Here is a 23114-nt window from a genome sequence, read left to right as displayed (position 1 = left end):
CTTTTCCGCTTTTTTTTGTGGGGAAGGTGAGTTGACAGACAGACTTGACTGGAAGTAGGAGGGAACGGTTGGTGCACTATGGACAGAGATTGACAAGGACAGCAGGGTGATAGCTGGGAAAGAGAGACAAGAGAGTGCAGTACCTAGAAATGACCACAAGTTGGCAGGAGGGAGTAGTTCAGGACTCAACAGCAGCTTAGGGCTTGAGAAATGCTTAGTCACAGGGGGGGCGGGGAGATAGGAACCCAGGAGGGGAATTCCCGGTGAGAGAGGGGATAAATAGGACTGGTTGGGGTTCCAGGCAGGCTAGTCCCGGGAGGAGCTCGGCAGAGGACGGAGAACAGCGAAGAGCTCAACTAGGGGACTGACAGTATAGAGACAGTCAGGGGGGTGGCCCTGACCCGACGGACCGCAGGACAGACGAGGCCCCGGGGGTACCGATTGGACGACGACCTCGAGCAGGTGAAGTGCTGGTGATTGATAGGCCTAGGACAGCCTCAGCGAAAGATCCACGAGGGACGTTACTTCGACTGAAGGAACGGTGCAGGTACCCGGGCCAGGAGACGGAGAACTGTAAAGAGGCTGCGGTGCGTGGTTGTGGTCGTCAGGAGGACGACGAATAAAATCTGGAACTGTTAAAACTGAACTCTGCCTCCATCTTGTCCTTGCTTCGCCTGGTGTCTGTGTTGTCTGGACGTGGTAAGCAGTGGACCACCCCCAGTCCGGCCCCCTACCACATTTTCTGTCCCACTGAGCAGCAATTTCCACGGCCGCCTCCGCTTCTGAGCCCGGGGTAATGGCGCAAGTTCGCAATAAGGCCGTCTGATCTCCCGCCTCCGAGAGCAATATACCTCACCGCCCCCACCGCTCATTCTGAACCCGGCACACCTGAGTCTGTGGCGCGGTCCGGTCCCTGCTCGGCTGCTCCTGCTGCATGTGTTGTGAGTGTGACACATACGCCTTGCCTGCTGACAGCAGGCTGCTGTGACTGTCTAGCCATCATCATACTCACCTCCTTCTGCTGTAGCTCCGATGGTCCAGCGCTGACATCTTCTTGCTGTATAAGCGGGCGGTCACACGTCACGTGGTACCGCTCACTAAGCTCATGAATATGGGCGCCACGCCTATGAGAGTGGAGTGACATCCATATTCATGACCTTAATGAGCGGTACTACGTGTGACTGGGATTTCACATGCGAGACTCAGCTGTGTTTCTCGCATGTGTGTTCCCGGCTGAGGTGAGGGCCGTAAACTATTGTCCCGAGGGTCCATGAGGTGAGGGCCACAAACTATTGTCCCGAGGGCCGCAGTTGGCCCGCGGGCCACGAGTTTGAGACCCCTGGCGTAGTAGAAAGGAATGAACATAGTGATAAGAGATTATAGAGGTGTGACGGTACATAAAACAGTGGCTGCTACTTCCATGGAGGAAGAGAGCCCCAACATAGGCTGCCCTATGAGGTTATAGTGAGAATAAAAGTATGGCTCCCCCACTATCAGAAGGTCCAGGAGCCTTCTCTCACGCTCCCCCTATATAATGAACCCACTGGTACCTTGAAAAGTAGACTTAAGAGCTGGGAGGAGGAAGATGGGTTCATTGGGCAAATACTGTACAGCCATGTGTTGCCTGGAGGGTTTATGATTGTTACAGATAGTAATGTTCCATAGGAAAAAAAGCGCAATCTCTACTGTTTTTGCAAGTAAAGTAATAAAGTATAATAATAATAATAATAATAATAATCTTTATTTATATAACGCCAACATATTCCGTAGCGCTTTACAGTTTAACAGTTTCAAAACACAAGTCATAAGTAGCAGCAGCGTCGGACTGGCCCACCGGGGAACCGGAGGATTCTCCGGTGGGCCCTGGCATCTGGTGGGCCCTGGCACCTGCAGGCATACAGGGCCAGCAGTTGCCTAGGGCCCCCGCTGCTCCAGGGGCCCCCAGCCAGTGGTGTATCGCACACCATGCAGCTGCTATGGGGGCCCCTGCCAGCGGAGTAGCAGCGGGTGTCAGGAGGCAGGAGCCCCTGTCCCCGCTGCTAAAGAGAAATGAATATTCACTGCGAAGCAGTGAATATCATTTCAGGTCTCCACCCCCAGAGGCCCCGCCCCCAGCCCAGTAAGCCGCTCTGCATCAGGGCCGGCGCCGCCCTCAGTCCTCTCTGCTCCTGGCTCACAGCCAGTGCGCGATGACGTCACTACATCATTCACCCGCTGTGTGTCTGGCAGAGGGGACAGCTCCTGACACTGAAGCCGGGATCAGCGTGGGAGCGAGGAGGAGAGGTGAGTATTGTGGTTTGTTTTTTTTGTTTTTATATCTCTCTCGCTCTCTCTATCTGTCTCTATCTATCTATCTATCTCTATTTCTCAATATATCTCTATATATCTCTATATCTCTCTTATATCTATCTTTCTATCTCTATCTATTATCTATATCTATCTCTATCTATCTATCTTTATATCTATCTTTCTATCTCTACATCTATCTCTATATCTATCTATATATATCTCTATATCTATCTATTATGTCTATCTATCTATCTCTATATCTATCTATCTTACTCTATCTATCTCTATATCTATTATCTCTATATTTATTATCTATCTAGCTACCATCTATATCTATCTATCTTTATCTATATATATATCTCTATCTAATATCTATATCTATCTATCTCTATACCTATCTATTTATCTATCCGTTATCTATCTCTATATCTTTTCTCTGTATCTATCTATCTCTATATCTATATCTCTCGCTATCTATCGCTCTATCTCTATATCTATATCTATATCTATCTTTACATCTATATCTATATATCTATCTCTATATCTATCTCTATTTCTCTCTATATCTATCTCTATAGCTATCTATCTATATATCTCTATCTATCTCTATATCTCTATATCTATCTTTCTATCTCTATATATCTATCTATCTTTATCTATTTATCTCTATATCTTTTCTCTGTATCTATCTCTCTATATCTATATCTATCTATCTCTATATATATCTATTATCTCTATATCTATATCTATTTCTCTCTATATCTCTCTCTATATCTATCTATCTATCTATTTATCTCTATCTCTATATCTATCTCTCTGTATATCTATCTATATTTCTATCTCTATATCTATCTCTATATCTATCTATCTATCTATCTATCTATCTCTATCTATTATCTATATCTATCTCTATCTATCGCTCTATCTCTATATCTATCTTTCTATCTCTACATCTATCTCTATATCTATCTTTCTATCTATATCTATCTATATCTATATCTATCTATTATGTCTATCTAGCTATCTCTATTATCTATATCTACCTATCTCTATATCTTTCTATCTTACTCTATCTCTATATCTATCTGTTATCTCTATATTTATTATCTATCTTTATCTATCTATCTCTATCTATTATCTATATCTATATCTCTCTATCTATCGATCTCTGTATCTATCTCTCTCTATATCTATCTCTCTCTATCTCTATCTATCTTTATATCTATATCTATCTATCTCTATATCTATTATCTCTATATCTATCTACCTATCTATCTCTATATCTATCTCTATATATATATATCTGTTTCTCTCTATATCTATCTCTATATCTCTCTCTCTATAGCTATCTATATATTATCTCTATATCTATCTATCTATATATTATCTCTATATCTATCTCTATATCTATCTATCTATCTATCTATCTCTATATCTGTTATCTCTATATCCATATCTATCTCTATATCCATATCTATCTCTATATCTATCTATCTCTATATCTATATTTCTATCTAACACTATATCTCTATATCTATCACTATATCTCATTATCTATCAATCTCTATCTCTCTCTCTTTATCTATCTATTGATCTATCCATCTATCTCTATATCTATCTCTATATCTATCTATTATATCTATCTATTATCTCTATTATCTATATCTATCCATCTATCTAGCTATCTCTATCTATCTCTATATCTCTCTATATCTATCTTTCTAACTCTATATCTATCTATCTCTATACATATCTCTATATCTAGCTATTATCTCTATATCTATCTCTATATCTATCTTTCTATATCTATCTGTCTCTATATCTATCTCTATATCTATCTATCTATCTCTATATCTATCTATATCTATATCTCTATATCTATTTTTATTTATAGCCATCTATCTATATATATTTATCTCTATATCTATCTATATATGTCTATATTATTATTATTATTATTATTATTATATCTGTATATCTCTATCTATTATCTATCTCTATCTATATATCTATCTATCTCTATATCTTTCTATCTATAGCTATCTATCTATCTATCTATCTATCTATCTATCTATCTATCTATCCATTATCTATTTTCTATCTATCTCTATATCTATCTATCTATCTATCTATCTATCTATCTTTCTTTCTATATCTATCTTTATATCTATCTCTATCTATCTCTATCTATCTCTATGAATCTTTCTATCTATATCTATCCATTATCTACTTTCTATCCATTATCTACTATCTATCTCTATATCTATCTATTTCTACATCTATCTTTCTATCTATTTCTATCTAACTCTATATCTATATAGAATTATACCCTATGAGGGGGGCAGTATTATACCCTATGAGGGGGGCAGTATTATACCCTATGAGGGGGGCAGCATTATACCCTATGAGGGGGTGCATTATACCCTATGAGGGGGTGCATTATTCCCTATGAGGGGGCAGCATTATTCCCTATGAGGGGGCAGCATTATACCCTATGAGGAGGCAGCATTATATCCTATGAGGGGGCAGCATTATACCCTATGAGGGGGGCAGTATTATACCCTATGAGGGGGTGCATTATATCCTATGAGGAGGCAGCATTATACCCTATGAGGAGGCAGCATTATATCCTATGAGGAGGCAGCATTATACCCTATGAGGGGATGCATTATTCCCTATGAGGGGGGCAGTATTATACCCTATGAGGGGGGCAGTATTATACCCTATGAGGGGGGCAGTATTATACCCTATGAGGGGGGCAGCATTATTCCCTATGAGGGGGGCAGTATTATACCCTATGAGGGGGGCAGCATTATTCCCTATGAGGGGGGCAGTATTATACCCTATGAGGGGGGCAGTATTATACCCTATGAGGAGGCAGCATTATACCCTATGAGGGGATGCATTATTCCCTATGAGGGGGGCAGTATTATACCCTATGAGGGGGGCAGTATTATTCCCTATGAGGGGGGCAGTATTATACCCTATGAGGGGGCAGTATTATTCCCTATGAGGGGATGCATTATTCCCTATGAGGGGGGCAGTATTATACCCTATGAGGGGGGCAGCATTATACCCTATGAGGAGGCAGCATTATATCCTATGAGGAGGCAGCATTATTCCCTATGAGGGGATGCATTATTCCCTATGAGGGGGGCAGTATTATACCCTATGAGGGGGGCAGTATTATACCCTATGAGGGGGGCAGTATTATACCCTATGAGGGGGGCAGCATTATTCCCTATGAGGGGGGCAGTATTATACCCTATGAGGGGGGCAGCATTATTCCCTATGAGGGGGGCAGTATTATACCCTATGAGGAGGCAGTATTATACCCTATGAGGGGGGCAGCATTATTCCCTATGAGGGGGGCAGTATTATACCCTATGAGGGGGCAGCATTATACCCTATGAGGAGGCAGCATTATACCCTATGAGGAGGGCAGCATTATTCCCTATGAGGGGGTGCATTATACCCTATGAGGGGGTGCATTATACCCTATGAGGGGGGCAGTATTATACCCTATGAGGGGGGCAGTATTATACCCTATGAGGGGGCAGCATTATTCCCTATGAGGGGATGCATTATTCCCTATGAGGGGATGCATTATTATACCCTATGAGGAGGCAGCATTATACCCTATGAGGGGGGCAGTATTATACCCTATGAGGGGGGCAGTATTATACCCTATGAGGGGGGCAGTATTATACCCTATGAGGGGGCAGCATTATACCCTATGAGGGGGTGCATTATTCCCTATGAGGGGGTGCATTATTCCCTATGAGGGGGGCAGTATTATACCCTATGAGGAGGGCAGTATTATATTCTATGAGGGGGTGCATTATTCCCTATGAGGGGGGCAGTATTATACCCTATGAGGGGGGCAGTATTATATTCTATGAGGGGGTGCATTATTCCCTATGAGGGGGGCAGTATTATACCCTATGAGGGGGGCAGTATTATACCCTATGAGGAGGCAGCATTATACCCTATAAGGGGGTGCATTATTCCCTATGAGGGGGGCAGTATTATACCCTATGAGGGGGGCAGTATTATACCCTATGAGGGGGGCAGTATTATACCCTATGAGGGGGCAGCATTATTCCCTATGAGGGGGTGCATTACACCCTATGAGGGGGTGCATTATTCCCTATGAGGGGGGCAGTATTATACCCTATGAGGGGGGCAGTATTATACCCTATGAGGGGGTGCATTATACCCTATGAGGGGGTGCATTATACCCTATGAGGGGGTGCATTATTCCCTATGAGGGGGGCAGTATTATACCCTATGAGGGGGGCAGTATTATATTCTATGAGATGGCTGCATTATATTCTATGAGATGGCTGCATTATACTATGTGAGGGGGCTGCTTTATATTCTATGAGGGGGCTACCCCAACTCCTGCTACATAATTAAGACATGTACAACCTTATATTATACCCGGATATTAGCGTGTTTTACCGCATAATTGGTGGTCTGGTATTTAACTCTATGCAGCTACATAGTGGGCCCCAAGGATGATTTTCTCTGGTGGGCCCAAGGTGTTCCAGTCCGACGCTGAGTAGCAGCGGTAACAATACAGTAGTTAAGGTTAAATAAGATGACCCTGCTCGTGAGCTTACAATCTACAATGAGGTGGGGGAGATACAAAGTACAGGTGTGTATTTACAATGACGTATTTACAATGATGGTCTAGCCATCTTGAGAAGGTGGGATACAGAGATAGTGAATGGGCTACATACTAACACTTGCACATAAAATGACTTTGATTAGTGAACGTGATAGGCTGCTCTGAATAGATGTGTTTTGAGAGAGCGCCTGAAACTGTGCAAATTGTGAATAGTCCTAATTTCTTGGGGTAGAGCATTCCAGAGGATTGGCGCAGTGCGGGAGAAGTCTTGGAGTCGGGAGTGGGAGGTGCGGATTAGTGCAGAGGTTAGTCGAAAGTCGTTTGCAGAGCGCAGCGGTCGGCTAGGCCGATAGACAGAAATGAGGGAGGAGATGTAGGGGGGTGCCGCACTGTGGAGAGCTTTGTGGGTGAGAACAAGTACAATGTTACGTGATACACTTATTTTACAATGCTTACTTAAAGGAGATACATGACAGCTGATACATGCTGCCTGAACCATAGACACTATGTATCAGATACTGGCTGTATCATTCTAGCCAGGTATGTTTGACTGATACACTGCGGTATTAAAAAGCTGCCGTGGACCAAGTTGCACAGGAGACCAGTCGGACAGGCAGATTCCCAGCGGCTTCTCCAGTGACTGGCGGGTTTCTCCCTGTACGCAGATACCTGTCACTCAAGGGAAGCGGGCGAGGAACAGTCACCTGTCTAACTAGTCTCCTGTGCGGCCTTAACCCCATCAGCTTTTAAAGTCTGTTTTCTCTGGAGTGCCGCAGTGTTTCAGAGTCAAACATACCAGGCTGGAATGATACAGCCACTATCTGATAAATGTTGCCCGTAGATTGGGCATCATGTATCAGATGTCAGGTTCCCTTTATCACTGCCATATGGTGATAACACAAAATGAACACATAACAGTGCCGTACAGTAAAAAAAGCATTATAAAACGTCTAAATAATACCACCGGGCGTGGGTGGAGTTGGTGACTGCCTCTATGCCCATACTATATTGTGGCCCTAGTCATGGGTATATCTATAGGGGGCACTGAGGTAGCAGTCATGCCGCCGGGGCCCTAGCGCCTGAAGGAACTAAAAACCGCTGTCACATAAGAAGACACCAGTATTATAAATGGAAGGTGGAGGGATCCAGTCAGATTTTATACTGGAGATGAGGAGTTTCATGCTATTCCTCCGGCTCTGATTGTACGAAATAATGATCGTCTCCAGTGTCTAGGAATGTCTGGAGAATGAGAACACAGTATCTGACAACAAATGGAAACAGACAAAAAAAAATCAACAAAACAAACAAGAACAAAGTCACTATCTCATTGCCAGGAACAATAAAAACATCAGATCGATACGAAAGTCCTCATTATTCTCAGGATCTTCGATTCTGGCAAGAACCAGAGAAGACGCTCACACAAATAATCATAAAACTCTGATCCGCCAGTTGATAAGTCAATGTGAACATGTTTGGATTTCTCTTTTAGCTCTTTTATAGATTAAAAAATGATAAAAGAATCACACTGAGTGGAAATGAAAACAGTCTATAATGTGAAATGTAGGGTAGTGCCATCATTTAATAGCTGCGGAGGGGGAGAGAGGCAGTGCCATCATTTAAATACAAAAATAAGGTTGAGTGGGAGTTACATAGTGGAAGAATCAGAATTCCCAGCAACAGTGAGTATTTAAGAAGAATGTGTTGATTTTGTGGGGGACAGTGACCTGTCCACTTGTGATAATGTAAGTAGGAAGTGGTCTGAAAGACACAGTTTCAAAGTCTTGAAGTATGAAGTAAAATCAAAGAAAAAGAAAGAAAACGGAGTGAGAGTTATATACTGGAAGAAGCATGGTCACAAGCAGCAGGAGATGAGTGTGCTGATCTTGTCAAGGGAAGTGACTTGACTATTCATTTCATGGTGTAAGAAAGGACAGTGCTGAAAAGGGAATGGAAGCAAATACTGGAAGGAGCATTTTTACTAGTAGTCAAGTCAAAATACGAAAAAAAAATCCTTTACCCTGAACAAATTCCAAGAAAGCGTTTTATTGTTTTTTTGGTAGTATTACATGTAGGGAAAAACACACCAAAAGTTTACCAAGATAGGGTTACCGCAAAGGGTCCAAATGTGACGTCAAAGCTGTAAAATGTTAAATGCGACTCGCCTTTCAGTGTCTATCATATTTCTTTTACAATTACTACTATTATTATATTTATTATTTAACGATTTATTTATCTTCTTTTACAGAGCTGAGAATGATGGAAAGTCAAGAAACTTGCCCCTTATGCAGCCATGAAGTAGAAGATGACGGAGAAAGAGTGGTGACTGGTGCGAAAGGAGCTGAAGGGATCAATAAAGCCAGTATTGAGAGGGGCGTTAGCACTGTGGTAGCTGCTGGAGCAGTGGTGCACAAGAGATGTCGTATGAACTACATAAACAAGAAGCAAATAGACTTGCATAAGAAAGCTACTTCCGTTCATCGTTCACCTGCCAAGAGAGGTGCACGGCTGTCTACTGGATCCTATGATAGCACGACGCAGTGTTTGTTCTGTGGACATGAAGTGGTGAAGACAAGATCTAGTAGTGATTTCGATGACTATAGCTTTGCTAAAACGGATGGATTTGTAAGGTCCATCTTGTCACATTGCAAACAGCGTAATGACGACTGGGCAATCACCATTCAAGGGAGAATCGCGTACTTTGGGAAGGACTTACATGCTGCAGACTGTCTGTATCATCGTTCACGTGACATTAACTTTCGGACAAATTACGGAATTCCTATGCGTCATGGTGGTGGATCTACTACAAAGAAACCGCGGAAGGTAGGGAGGCCGATGAACATGGACCAAGAGCAAGCGTTCTTGAGAATGTGTGCATTTCTCGAGGACAACGATGAAGAGCAACTGACTGTCACAGATCTTGCAAAGAAAATGACGGAGTATCTTGTAGAAGGAGACAGTGCTGCCTATAGTAATAAATGGCTGACGTATAGGCTGGAGGAGAGGTATGGCAATTCGCTATTCATAGCAGAGTGTGAAGGGTTGCCTAACATTGTAACCTTCCGTGAAAAGACCAGAATAGTCCTGAGGACCTATTTCCGTAGTCAGGAAACGGATGAAGAAGCCCAGAAGAGAGCCATCATAGAGACTGCAGCCAAACTAATCAAGAGCGATATCAAGTCTAAGATGCCATCTTCAACCGATGAATATCCGAAGACTTCTTCACTTGAATGTCAGTGTGCCTTAGATTATCTCCTCCTGAGTTTGCTTTGCTTGCTTGAAACCCTCTTCGTTGGAAAGGACATTCACAGGATGGTTGCAAGCATTGGACAATCAGTTGTTCAAGCTGTACGTCCCAGGGCTATAGTAGCTCCATTGCAGCTTGGGTTAGCAGTCCAGCTCCATCATCATTTCAGGTCTCGATTTCTTGTAGACAGTCTCTCAGCCATGGGATATTGTTCATCATATTCGGAAGTTCAGCGATTCGAGGAAAACGCTGCCGCTTCTGTTGGCTAGGATGTACTCGTGGTACCATAGACAGACTGGATACGGAACTGCTGTTCGCTGCGGACAACATCGATCATAATATCATCACGTTAGATGGGAAGGGGACTATTCATGGCATGGGGATGGTAGCTACAGTGACTCCAGGAAGGAAGGTCAGTCGCACTGTTCTCAGATGGAAGACTGCGGACTTGGAGATAGTTGAACAAAGCAGATTTGATGTAAGGGAATACCGTTTCGCAAAACACACTCGCCGAAACATAAAATTCAAGACCTTGCCATTTCTCGACGCCATTGACCATCGTGTTGATGTATTGTGGGAGATGTCTTTACGCTTCAAACAGCCTGCACCGAGCTGGAATGGAATGATGCACATGCTACATAAAGACTGTGATCATCCGGGGTCATCTCCGGTCATCTTCCTGCCCATCATTGACATGTATTCCGGAGACAAGTCATGCATCTTCTCTACTCTTGAGTATCTGTACAACCTTGCTGTTAAACACTGATCTGCTGCAGTTGTTACATTCGATCAGCCACTCTACTGGAAAGCGTCAGAAATCAAACACGAGGTGCCTGAAGACAGCCCGGTTCGAGATGTTGTCCTGATGCTCGGGAGCTTCCACACATTGATGAATCCTATGGGTGCCATAGGAACGTTGATGGATGGGAGTGGAATCAAAGAGATCGTGGGAACAATTTACGGTGACAATGCTGTGCAACACATCATGACTGGAAAGGCAGTTCAGCGTGCAGTTCGTGGCCATCTCCTCCTTGATCAGTGTCTTACTCAGCAAGTTGCATACAAAGTACTTTGCGACCAACCCGGTTTTGCAGACTTGTTGCAAGAACTTGAGCAGTTGTATCCTCGGACACTGACAGGGGCCGTGCGGCTCTTGGATTCCCACTATTTACCTTGGAAACCAGTGTGAACGCTGGTCCTGATCGCTGCAGGGGCTGTCTATGTGAAAGCTCACCAGCGATCAGCCTAACGATGTCCCAGCGATCCCATCCATGTCGGATCGTTGGTGGGATCGCTGGGACATCGTTATGTGTAACGGGGCCTTAAGCATGGAGAACAGAAAGAGGAAAATAGAACTGTTTGAAGACTTAAGAACCAAAATTGTTGAAAAATATCAGCAATCTCAAGGTTACAAGTCCATCTCCAGAGATCTTGATGTTCCTTTGTTCACGGTGCGCAACATAATCAAGAAGTTTACAACCCATGGCACTGTAGCTAATCTCACTGGATGCGGACGGCAGAGAAAAATTGATGAAAGGTTGCAAAGCAGAATAGTCTGGATGGTGTATAAGCAGCCCCAATCAAGTTCCAAAGAAATTCAAGCTGTCCTGCAGGCTCAATGTGCATCAGTGTCAGCTCAAAAAATCCATCGACATTTGACTGAAATGAAACACTATGACAGGAAACCCAGGAGGACCCCACTGCTGACACAGAGACTTAAAATAGTTTGCAAAAGTGTACGTGCGTAAGCCAAAATCCTTGTAGGAAAGCATCTTCTGAACACATGAAATAAAGATACAGCTATTTGGTAATGCTCAGCATTCTACTGTTTACCGAAAACAGAATAAGACCTACAAAGAAAAGAACACAGTACCTACAGTCAATTATGGTGGAGGTTCAAAGATGTTCTGGGGTTGGTCTGTTGCCACTGGCACTGGGTGCCTTGACTGTGTGCAAGGCAATATGAAATGTGAAGATTACGAATAGATTTTGGGTCGTAATGAAGCACCCAGTGTCAGCTGGGTTTGCATCCTAGGTCATGGGTCTTCCAGCAGGACAATGACCCAAAATATACTTCAAGAAGCCCCCAGAAATGGATGGAAACAAAGCGCTGGAGATTTCTGAAGTGGCAACAATGAATCCGGATCTAAATCCCATTGACCACATATTGAAATATCTTAAAATTCCTTTGGGAGACGGCGCCTTCAAATATGAGAGACCTGGAGCAGGTAACAAAAGAATAAAAGTTGGCCAAAATTTCAGTTGACAGTTGTAAGAAGCTTGTTGGTGGCTATAGCAAGAGATGGATTGCAATTATTTATTCCAACCAAATATTAAGTTCACAATGTCAACAATTTTGTCTGGACCATTTTTGGTGTTTTTTGTGAAAAGAAGTCTAATTTGTGTTTTTCCTGTTTTTTTGTGTGTTGTTCCCATACACACAATGGATATAAACATGTGTATAACAAAACATGCGTTATTGTGATAATTTTCTGGCAAAAATATTTGAATTTCTGGAACAATTTCAAGGATGCCAACACTTTCGACCATGACTGTTGTGGCAATGTATGGTAGGGGAGAAATGTATCAAGAAAATTGCTATCTTCCGGGATGTGGAACCCAGAAGTTTCTCTCCAGCATGTTATGTGCTGAGTTGTTAGCCATGACAGGGTTGGGTTTTTTGTGAGTGGCTGTAAGAGATGGGTGGGACGACTACTCACCATATCTCCACCTCAAGGGTGTGGTTTGGGCAAGCTTACATGTCCAGCCACTGAGTTTTTTTTTCTGTGTATGTGTTTGGAGACAATGAAGTCTCCAGTCTGGAGTTCCAGTGGGAGCTGAAGAGTGTTATATTCCACAAAGCTAGAGCCACGGTGGAAAGGAGTTCTGTATGAACTGTTTATTTTCACTCATGCCAGTACAGGACGTTTTGTGTTACTATTTTGTTTTCTGGTTTTTAATACTAAATGAATTGTCCTAGCCAGTCTCCAGACCTTAATCCCATAGAAAACTTATGGAGGGAGATGAAGCTCCGAGTTGCCAAGCGACAACCTCAAAATCTTAATGATTTAGAGCTGATCTGCAAAGAGGAGTGGAGCAAAATTCCCCTTGACATGTGCGCAATCCTCATCATCAACTACAAAACACGTTTGACTGCTGGGCTTGCCAACAAGGGTTTTACCACCAAGTATTAAGTCTGGTTTTGCCAGAGGGATCAAATACTTATTTCTCACTCCAAAATGCAAATACATTTATAGAAATTATACAATGTGATTTTCTGGATTTTATTTTTGATATTCTATCTCTCAATGTATAAAATTAACCTACCCTTAAAATTATAGACTGTTCATGTCTTTGTCAGTGGGCAAACTTACAAAATCAGCAAGGGATCAAATACTTATTTCATATCTCATTCACTGTATAAATATATAACTTGACACCCACTGCACTGGCCAAAATTAACATATAGATTGAATGCTCTTGTATCTGTATCTGGTGGGAACGGCAGAAGTGAAGAACAGAGAACACATAGATCACCCACACTTATAACAATACCCAGAAAATTACCCCACCGCTCCTCTCCTAATGACACAGCCGCCAGAGAGTGACACATGGAAGATGTGCCGCCATCCTCTCCCCTCCAAGCTGTCTCCCTTTAATGTCTGTTATCTGCTGTTCTGCCTGACCGGCTCCATGGTTGCTTGTCCCTTCCCAGAAGATGAGTGTTAAATGATGTAAAGGACATAGATATCCCGCTAATTACCGAGCCCCATTGTGCTGCTGACCAGACTTCAATCCCAGTACAGTGAAATCAGACATCGGAGGGCGTCTAAGATCATTCTCCACATGATGGACGCTGTGAAAGGGGAACTCATATTGTTTATAAACCGGTGTATAATTATACATGTACAGTTAGTTTCATTTATGAATCATTGATATAGTGATATGGAGCATACTGGTATAACCTGGGCATCTTCTGTATGTAACCCCTTGTAGATTGTGAGCCCTCGCGGGCAGAGTCCTCTCTCCTCCTGGACCAGTCGTGACTTTTATTCATTAAAATTACTATACTTGTTTTTAGTATGTATTGTATACCCCTCCTCACATGTAAAGCGCCATGGAAGAAATGTCGCTATAATAAATAATAATATATAATTATATATGTACAGCTGGTATAACCTGGGCATCTCCTGTATGTAATTATATATGTACAGCCGGTATAACCTGGGTATCTCCTGTATATAATTATATATGTGCAGCTGGTATAACCTGGGTATCTCCTGTATATAATTATATATGTGCAGCTGGTATAACCTGGATATCTCCTGTATATAATTATATATGTACAGCTGGTATAACCTGGATATCTCCTGTATATAATTATATATGTACAGCTGGTATAACCTGGGCATCTCCTGTATATAATTATATATGTACGGCTGGTATAACCTGGGCATCTCCTGTATGTAATTATATATGTACAGCTGGTATAACCTGGGCATCTCCCGTATATAATTATATATGTACAGCCGGTATAACCTGGGCATCTCCTGTATATAATTATATATGTGCAGCTGGTATAACCTGGATATCTCCTGTATATAATTATATATGTACAGCTGGTATAACCTGGGCATCTCCTGTATGTAATTATATATGTACAGCCGGTATAACCTGGGCATCTCCTGTATATAATTATATATGTGCAGCTGGTATAACCTGGATATCTCCTGTATATAATTATATATGTACAGCTGGTATAACCTGGGCATCTCCTGTATGTAATTATATATGTGCAGCTGGTATAACCTGGGCATCTCCTGTATATAATTATATATGTACAGCTGGTATAACCTGGGTATCTCCTGTATATAATTATATATGTGCATCTGGTATAACCTGGGTATCTCCTGTATATAATTATATATGTGCATCTGGTATAACCTGGATATCTCCTGTATATAATTATATATGTGCAGCTGGTATAACCTGGGCATCTCATGTGTATAATTATATATGTACAGCTGGTATAACCTGGGCATATCCTGTATATAATTATATATGTACAGCTGGTATAACCTGGGCATATCCTGTATATAATTATATATGTACAGCTGGTATAACCTGGGTATCTCCTGTATATAATTATATATGTGCAGCTGGTATAACCTGGGCATCTCCTGTATATAATTATATATGTACAGCTGGTATAACCTGGACATCTCCTGTATATAATTATATATGTACAGCTGGTATAACCTGGACATCTCCTGTATATAATTATATATGTACAGCTGGTATAACCTGGGTATCTCCTGTATATAATTATATATGTACAGCTATTATACATGTCCTATATCTCCGACCGCTCCTTTACTGTATCTTTTGCCAGTTCCTCCTCCTCTCATCTTCCCCTTACTGTTGGGGTCCCCCAAGGATCGGTTCTAGGCCCCCTCCTCTTCTCCTTATACACTGCCCCTATTGGTCAAACAATCAGTAGATTTGGTTTCCAGTACCATCTCTATGCTGATGACACCCAATTATACGCTTCTTCTCCTGACATCACGCCAGCCTTTCTAGAAAACACTGGCGATTGTCTAAACGCTGTGTCTAATATCATGTCCTCACTATATCTGAAACTGAACCTGTCAAAGACTGAGCTCCTGGTGTTTCCTCCCGCTACTAATGCACCTATACCTGACATTGCCATTTCTGTGTGTGGTTCCACTATTACTCCCCAGCAACATGCCCGCTGTCTTGGGGTCATACTTGATTCCGAGCTTTCCTTTGCCCCCCACATTCGATCACTGGCTCGCTCTTGTCATCTGCACCTCTAGAATTCGACCTTTTCTTACCTTTGACTCTGCAAAAACTCTTACTGTTTCTCTTATTCATTCTCGTCTGGACTATTGTAACTCTCTTCTAATCGGTCTCCCTCTTACCAAACTCTCCCCTCTCCAATCTGTCTTGAATGCTGCAGCCAGGATCATATTCCTCACCAATCGTTACACCGATGCCTCTACCTTGTGCCAGTCATTACACTGGCTACCCATCCACTCCAGAATCCAGTACAAACTTATTACCCTCACTCACAAAGCCCTCCATGGCTCAGCACCACCCTACATCTCCTCCCTTGTTTCAGTATACCACCCTACCCGCGCCCTCCGTTCTGCTGATGATCTGAGGTTAGCATCCTCAATAGTCAGAACCTCCCACTCCCGTCTCCAAGACTTTACACATGCCGCGCCAATTCTTTGGAATGCACTTCCCAGGTCAATATGATTAGTCCCCAATCCCCACAATTTTAAGCGTGTCCTGAAAACGCATTTATTCAGACTGGCCTATCGCCTCAACACATTAACCTAATCTATCCCTGTGTGGCACAGCCAAAAGTTTTACCATAACCAGGTTCCCCGCATCATTCTCCCACATGCTTTATGCCTCCATTAGCCCTCTGTGTCTGTACTGTTACACACTTAACATTATGGCTGGTCCATACAATCAGGGCAACTGTTACCACCCACCTTTCGTGTCTCCCTCTTTCCTCATAGACTGTAAGCTTGCGAGCAGGGCCCTCATTCCTCTTGGTATTTGTTATGATCTATGTGATTATTGTTATGCTGTAATGTCTATTGTCTGTACAAATCCCCTCTGAAATGTAAAGTGCTGCGGAATATGTCGGCGCTATAAAAATAAAATTTATATATTATATATAGCTGGTATATCCTGGGCATCTCCTGTATATAATTATTTATGTACAGCTGGTATAACCTGGGTATCTCCTGTATATAATTATTTATGTACAGCTGGTATAACCTGGACATCTCCTGTATATAATTATTTATGTACAGCTGGTATAACCTGGGTATCTCCTGTATATAATTATATATGTACAGCTGGTATAACCTGGACATCTCCTGTATATAATTATATATGTACAGCTGGTATAACCTGGGCATCTCCTGTATATAATTATATATGTACAGCTGGTATAACCTGGGTATCTCCTGTATATAATTATATATGCACAGCTGGTATAACCTGGGTATCTCCTGTATATAATTATATATGCACAGCTGGTATAACCTGGGTATCTCCTGTATATAATTATATATGTACAGCTGGTATAACCTGGGCATCTCCTGTATATAATTAAATTGTCTTGTGCTTAACACATGCTGACAGTAGCATTGTAAAATCTAATCTTTTGTAATCACAGAACATTTTGACAATGTAATAAATTTAATACATAAATTCAAGGTTAAAGGGTGCAGTAGGTGTCTGGGAACTGTGCCTGAGCTGTTATGCTCTGCACCATAATATGAATGTCTTCTAATGTGTCTGTACAACCAAAATTAAAAATACAAACTACTATGTTTCACAAACTGCAAGTATAGTTACATCAGGGAGCCAACTACCTAACGTGTAAACCATCTAGGGCCTGACATAATGCTGACACTTATAGAAAAGTATAGACTACAAGAAAATGAAAATGCTATAATATTGACATTGTGTTGTGTACCGTCTGTACAAGAAAATAATTATCGTAATTCTACATATAAGGATAGGGATGAGGGGACAATGGATACCCGGCTTATACTCGAGTTAATAAATTTTTCAAGTTTTTGTAGCAAAATTAGGTGCCTTGGCTTATACTCGAGTCGACTTATACACGAATATATATGGTACCTGCTATAATACTGCTCCTATGTACAAGAATATAACTACTATAATACTGCTCCTATGTACAAGAATATAACTACTATAATACTGCCCCTATGTACAAAAATATAACTACTATAATACTGCTCCTATGTACAAGAATATAATTACTATAATACTGCTCCTATATACAAGAATATACAGTAACTACTATAATACTGCTCTCTATGTACAAGAATATAACTACTATAAGGCTGGAGTCACACTACAGCGAGATACGGCCGGTCTCGCAGGTTAAAACCAAACTCTGGCACCGGCACTCCAGAGCGCAGCGTGCAGCTCCATGTATTGCTGTGCGGCTGCATGCTCTGCTCCGGAGTGCCGGCGCCAGAGCTTGGTTTTAACCTGCGAGACTCGGCCGTATCTCGCTGTCTGTGATCCCGGCCTAATACTGCCCCTATGTAGAAGAATATAACTACTATAATACTGCCCCTATGTACAAGAATATAACTACTATCATACTGCTCCTATGTACAAGAATATAAGTACTATAATACTGCCCCTATGTACAAGAATATAACTACTATAATACTGCTCCTATGTACAAGAATATAACTACTATAATACTGCCCCTATGTACAAGAATATAACTACTATAATACTGCTCCCTATGTACAAGAATATTACTAATATAATAGTGCTCCCTATGTACAAGAATATAACTACTATAATACTGCTCCCTATGTACAAGAATATTACTAATATAATACTGCTCCCTATGTACAAGAATATAGCTACTATAATACTGCTCCTATGTACAAGAATATAACTACTATAATACTGCTCCTATGTACAAGAATATAATTACTATAATACCGCTCCTATGTACAAGAATATAACTACTATAATACTGCTCCTATGTACAAGAATATAACTACTATAATAATGCCCCTATGTACAAGAATATAACTACTATAATACTGCTCCTATGTACAAGAATATAACTACTATAATACTGCTCCTATGTACAAGAATATAACTACTATAATACTGCCCCTATGTACAAGAATATAACTACTATAATACTGCTCCTATGTACAAGAATATAATTGCTATAATACCGCTCCTATGTACAAGAATATAACTACTATAATATTGCCCCTATGTACAAGAATATAACTACTATAATACTGCCCCAATGTACAAGAATATAACTACTATAATACTGCCCCTATGTACAGAAATATAACTACTATAATACTGCCCCTATGTACAAGAATATAACTACTATAAAACTGCCCCTATGTACAAGAATATAACTACTATAATACTGCCCCTATGTACAAGAATATAACTACTATAATACTGCCCCTATGTACAAGAATATTACTAATATAATACTGCTCCCTATGTACAAGAATATTACTAATATAATACTGCTCCCTATGTACAAGAATATAACTACTATAATACTGCTCCTATGTACAAGAATATAACTACTATAATACTTCTCCTATGTACAAGAATATAACTACTATAATACTGCTCCTATGTACAAGAATATAACTACTATAATACTGCTCCTATGTACAAGAATATAACTACTATAATACTGCCCCTATGTACAAGAATATAACTACTATAATACTGCCCCTATGTACAAGAATATAGCTACTATAATACTGCCCCAATGTACAAGAATACAACTACTATAATACTGCCCCTATTTACTAGAATATAACTACTATAATACTGCCCCTATGTACAGGAATATAACTACTATAATACTGCCCCTATGTACAAGAATATAACTACTATAATACTGACCCTATGTACAAGAATATAACTACTATAATACTGCCCCTATGTACAAGAATATAACTACTATAATACTGCCCCTATGTACAAGAATATAACCACTATAATACTGCCCCTATGTAGAAGAATATAACTACTATAATACTGCCCCTATGGACAAGAATATAACTACTATAATACTGCCCCTATGGACAAGAATATAACTACTATAATACTGCTCCTATGTACAAGAATATAACTACTATAATACTGCTCCCTATGTACAAGAATATAACTACTATAATACTGCTCCTATGTACAAGAATATAATTACTATAATACTGCTCCTATATACAAGAATATACAGTAACTACTATAATACTGCTCTCTATGTACAAGAATATAACTACTATAAGGCTGGAGTCACACTATAGCGAGATACGGCCGGTCTCGCAGGTTAAAACCAAACTCTGGCACCGGCACTCCAGAGCGCAGCGTGCAGCTCCATGTATTGCTGTGCGGCTGCATGCTCTGCTCCGGAGTGCCGGCACCAGAGCTTGGTTTTAACCTGCGAGACTCGGCCGTATCTCGCTGTCTGTGATCCCGGCCTAATACTGCCCCTATGTACAAGAACATAACTACTATAATACTGCCCCTATGTACAAGAATATAACTACTATCATACTGCTCCTATGTACAAGAATATAAGTACTATAATACTGCCCCTATGTACAAGAATATAACTATAATACTGCTCCTATGTACAAGAATATAACTACTATAATACTGCCCCTATGTACAAGAATATAACTACTATAATACTGCTCCTATGTACAAGAATATAACTACTATAATACTGCCCCTATGTACAAGAATATAACTACTATCATACTGCTCCTATGTACAAGAATATAAGTACTATAATACTGCCCCTATGTACAAGAATATAACTACTATAATACTGCTCCTATGTACAAGAATATAACTACTATAATACTGCCCCTATGTACAAGAATATAACTACTATAATACTGCTCCCTATGTACAAGAATATAACTACTATAATACTGCTCCTATGTACAAGAATATAACTACTATAATACTGCTCCTATGTACAAGAATATAACTACTATAATACTGCTCCTATGTACAAGAATATAACTACTATAATACTGCCCCTATGTACAAGAATATAACTACTATAATACTGCTCCTATGTACAAGAATATAATTACTATAATACCGCTCCTATGTACAAGAATATAACTACTATAATACTGCTCCTATGTACAAGAATATAACTACTATAATACTGCCCCTATGTACAAGAATATAACTACTATAATACTGCTCCTATGTACAAGAATATAACTACTATAATACTGCTCCCTATGTACAAGAATAATACTAATATAATACTGCTCCCTATGTACAAGAATATAACTACTATAATACTGCTCCTATATACAAGAATATAACTACTATAATACTGCTCCTATGTACAAGAATATAACTACTATAATACTGCTCCTATGTACAAGAATATAACTACTATAATACTGCTCCTATGTACAAGAATATAACTACTATTATACTGCCCCTATGTACAAGAATATAACTACTATAATACTGCTCCTATGTACAAGAATATAATTACTATAATACCGCTCCTATGTACAAGAATATAACTACTATAATACTGCTCCTATGTACAAGAATATAACTACTATAATACTGCCCCTATGTACAAGAATATAACTACTATAATACTGCTCCTATGTACAAGAATATAACTACTATAATACTGCTCCTATGTACAAGAATATAACTACTATAATACTGCCCCTATGTACAAGAATATAACTACTATAATACTGCTCCTATGTACAAGAATATAACTACTATAATACTTCTCCTATGTACAAGAATATAACTACTATAATACTGCTCCTATGTACAAGAATATAACTACTATAATACTGCTCCTATGTACAAGAATATAACTACTATAATACTGCCCCTATGTACAAGAATATAACTACTATAATACTGCCCCTATGTACAAGAATATAGCTACTATAATACTGCCCCAATGTACAAGAATACAACTACTATAATACTGCCCCTATTTACTAGAATATAACTACTATAATACTGCCCCTATGGACAAGAATATAACTACTATAATACTGCCCCTATGTACAAGAATATAACTACTATAATACTGCCCCTATGTACAAGAATATAACCACTATAATACTGCCCCTATGTACAAGAATATAACCACTATAATACTGCCCCTATGGACAAGAATATAACCACTATAATACTGCCCCTATGGACAAGAATATAACTACTATAATACTGCCCCTATGTACAAGAATATAACTACTATAATACTGCCCTTATGTACAAGACTATAACTACTATAATACTGCCCCCTATGTACAAGAATATAACTACTATAACACTGCTCCTATTTACAAGAATATAACTACTATAATACTGCCCCTATGTACAAGAATATAACTACTATAATACTGCCCTTATGTACAAGACTATAACTACTATAATACTGCCCCCTATGTACAAGAATATAACTACTATAACACTGCTCCTATTTACAAGAATATAACTACTATAATACTGCCCCTATGTACAAGAATATAACTACTATAATACTGCCCCTATGGACAAGTCTGCTGGATCTCCAGACTTGTCTCCCATACAGCACTTCTGGGATGTCATTGGTCGGTGATTACACAGAAGCTGCCAGCAGAGGATCTTGATGATTTGCCCAAGTGCATTCAGCGTTAGAACCTTCCTCAGACAACTATTAATAACCTCAGTGACAGCAGCCGAGGCTGGAAGTCCCTGGATTTCTGAACTCATACTCGATACTTAATAAATCCCTATATTTTGAGAATGTTGTTTCATTGTTTTCAGCATTTGTCTATGCTTCCTGTGATTTCCATTATTCCATAGTTTTCCCTTCTCAGTATCATAGTTTCAGTGTTGAGGAGGGTATCCATCAGTCTACTGTATCTTTCCATTTCTGAGCTTATGACCCACATCCACAGCTGTGCAGGGTTCTCTGTGCTATTAGAGATTCTGCTCTGACTTACTACGGAAAAATAATGCAGAGAAATGTGCTGACAAGTGAAATGCGGTGGATTCTAGCCCGGTGTACAGAAACTAGAGGAGCACCAACATATATTTCGCATCATAAATCAGCGCGGAGACCCAGGTAACACCAAGAATGATTGCCAAAAATAAATGGCAACAGCTACAGTGCAATGAGAAGTAATGAAGTAATAAATACTCCTTCAGTCCCAGGAGCCAGAATGGAGGAGCGCCGCCATAGACAAGGTGGTACCTCATTGGATGGTCTGTGAGTGCTGCTTCCATGGACCGAGCTGTTCTCCATCGTTCCTTGGTCTGCATCTTGTAAGCCTTTCCAGTCCAATGCTGCCCCTTCACCACCTGTGG

At 40.4% G+C, this 23114-nt stretch overlaps 1 protein-coding gene across 4 annotated transcripts in view; it reads right to left on the bottom strand.

Annotated features, from left to right (window-relative positions):
- Positions 1-23114, bottom strand: part of FAM131B (family with sequence similarity 131 member B) — a 193575-nt gene that overhangs the window by 40855 nt on the left and 129606 nt on the right. For all 4 annotated transcript variants that reach the window (XM_073553054.1, XM_073553055.1, XM_073553056.1 and 1 more), the window contains exon 2: positions 23002-23108. In XM_073553054.1, coding sequence (XP_073409155.1) covers positions 23002-23108 — 107 coding nt within the window. The remainder of the gene's footprint in view (positions 1-23001; positions 23109-23114) is intronic.

This window comes from Dendrobates tinctorius, unplaced genomic scaffold (assembly GCF_039654945.1).
Source record: "Dendrobates tinctorius isolate UK_male_01 unplaced genomic scaffold, ASM3965494v1 ptg000196l, whole genome shotgun sequence".
Classification (NCBI taxonomy): domain Eukaryota; kingdom Metazoa; phylum Chordata; class Amphibia; order Anura; family Dendrobatidae; genus Dendrobates; species Dendrobates tinctorius.
This window is presented reverse-complemented; position numbering and strand designations above follow the sequence as displayed.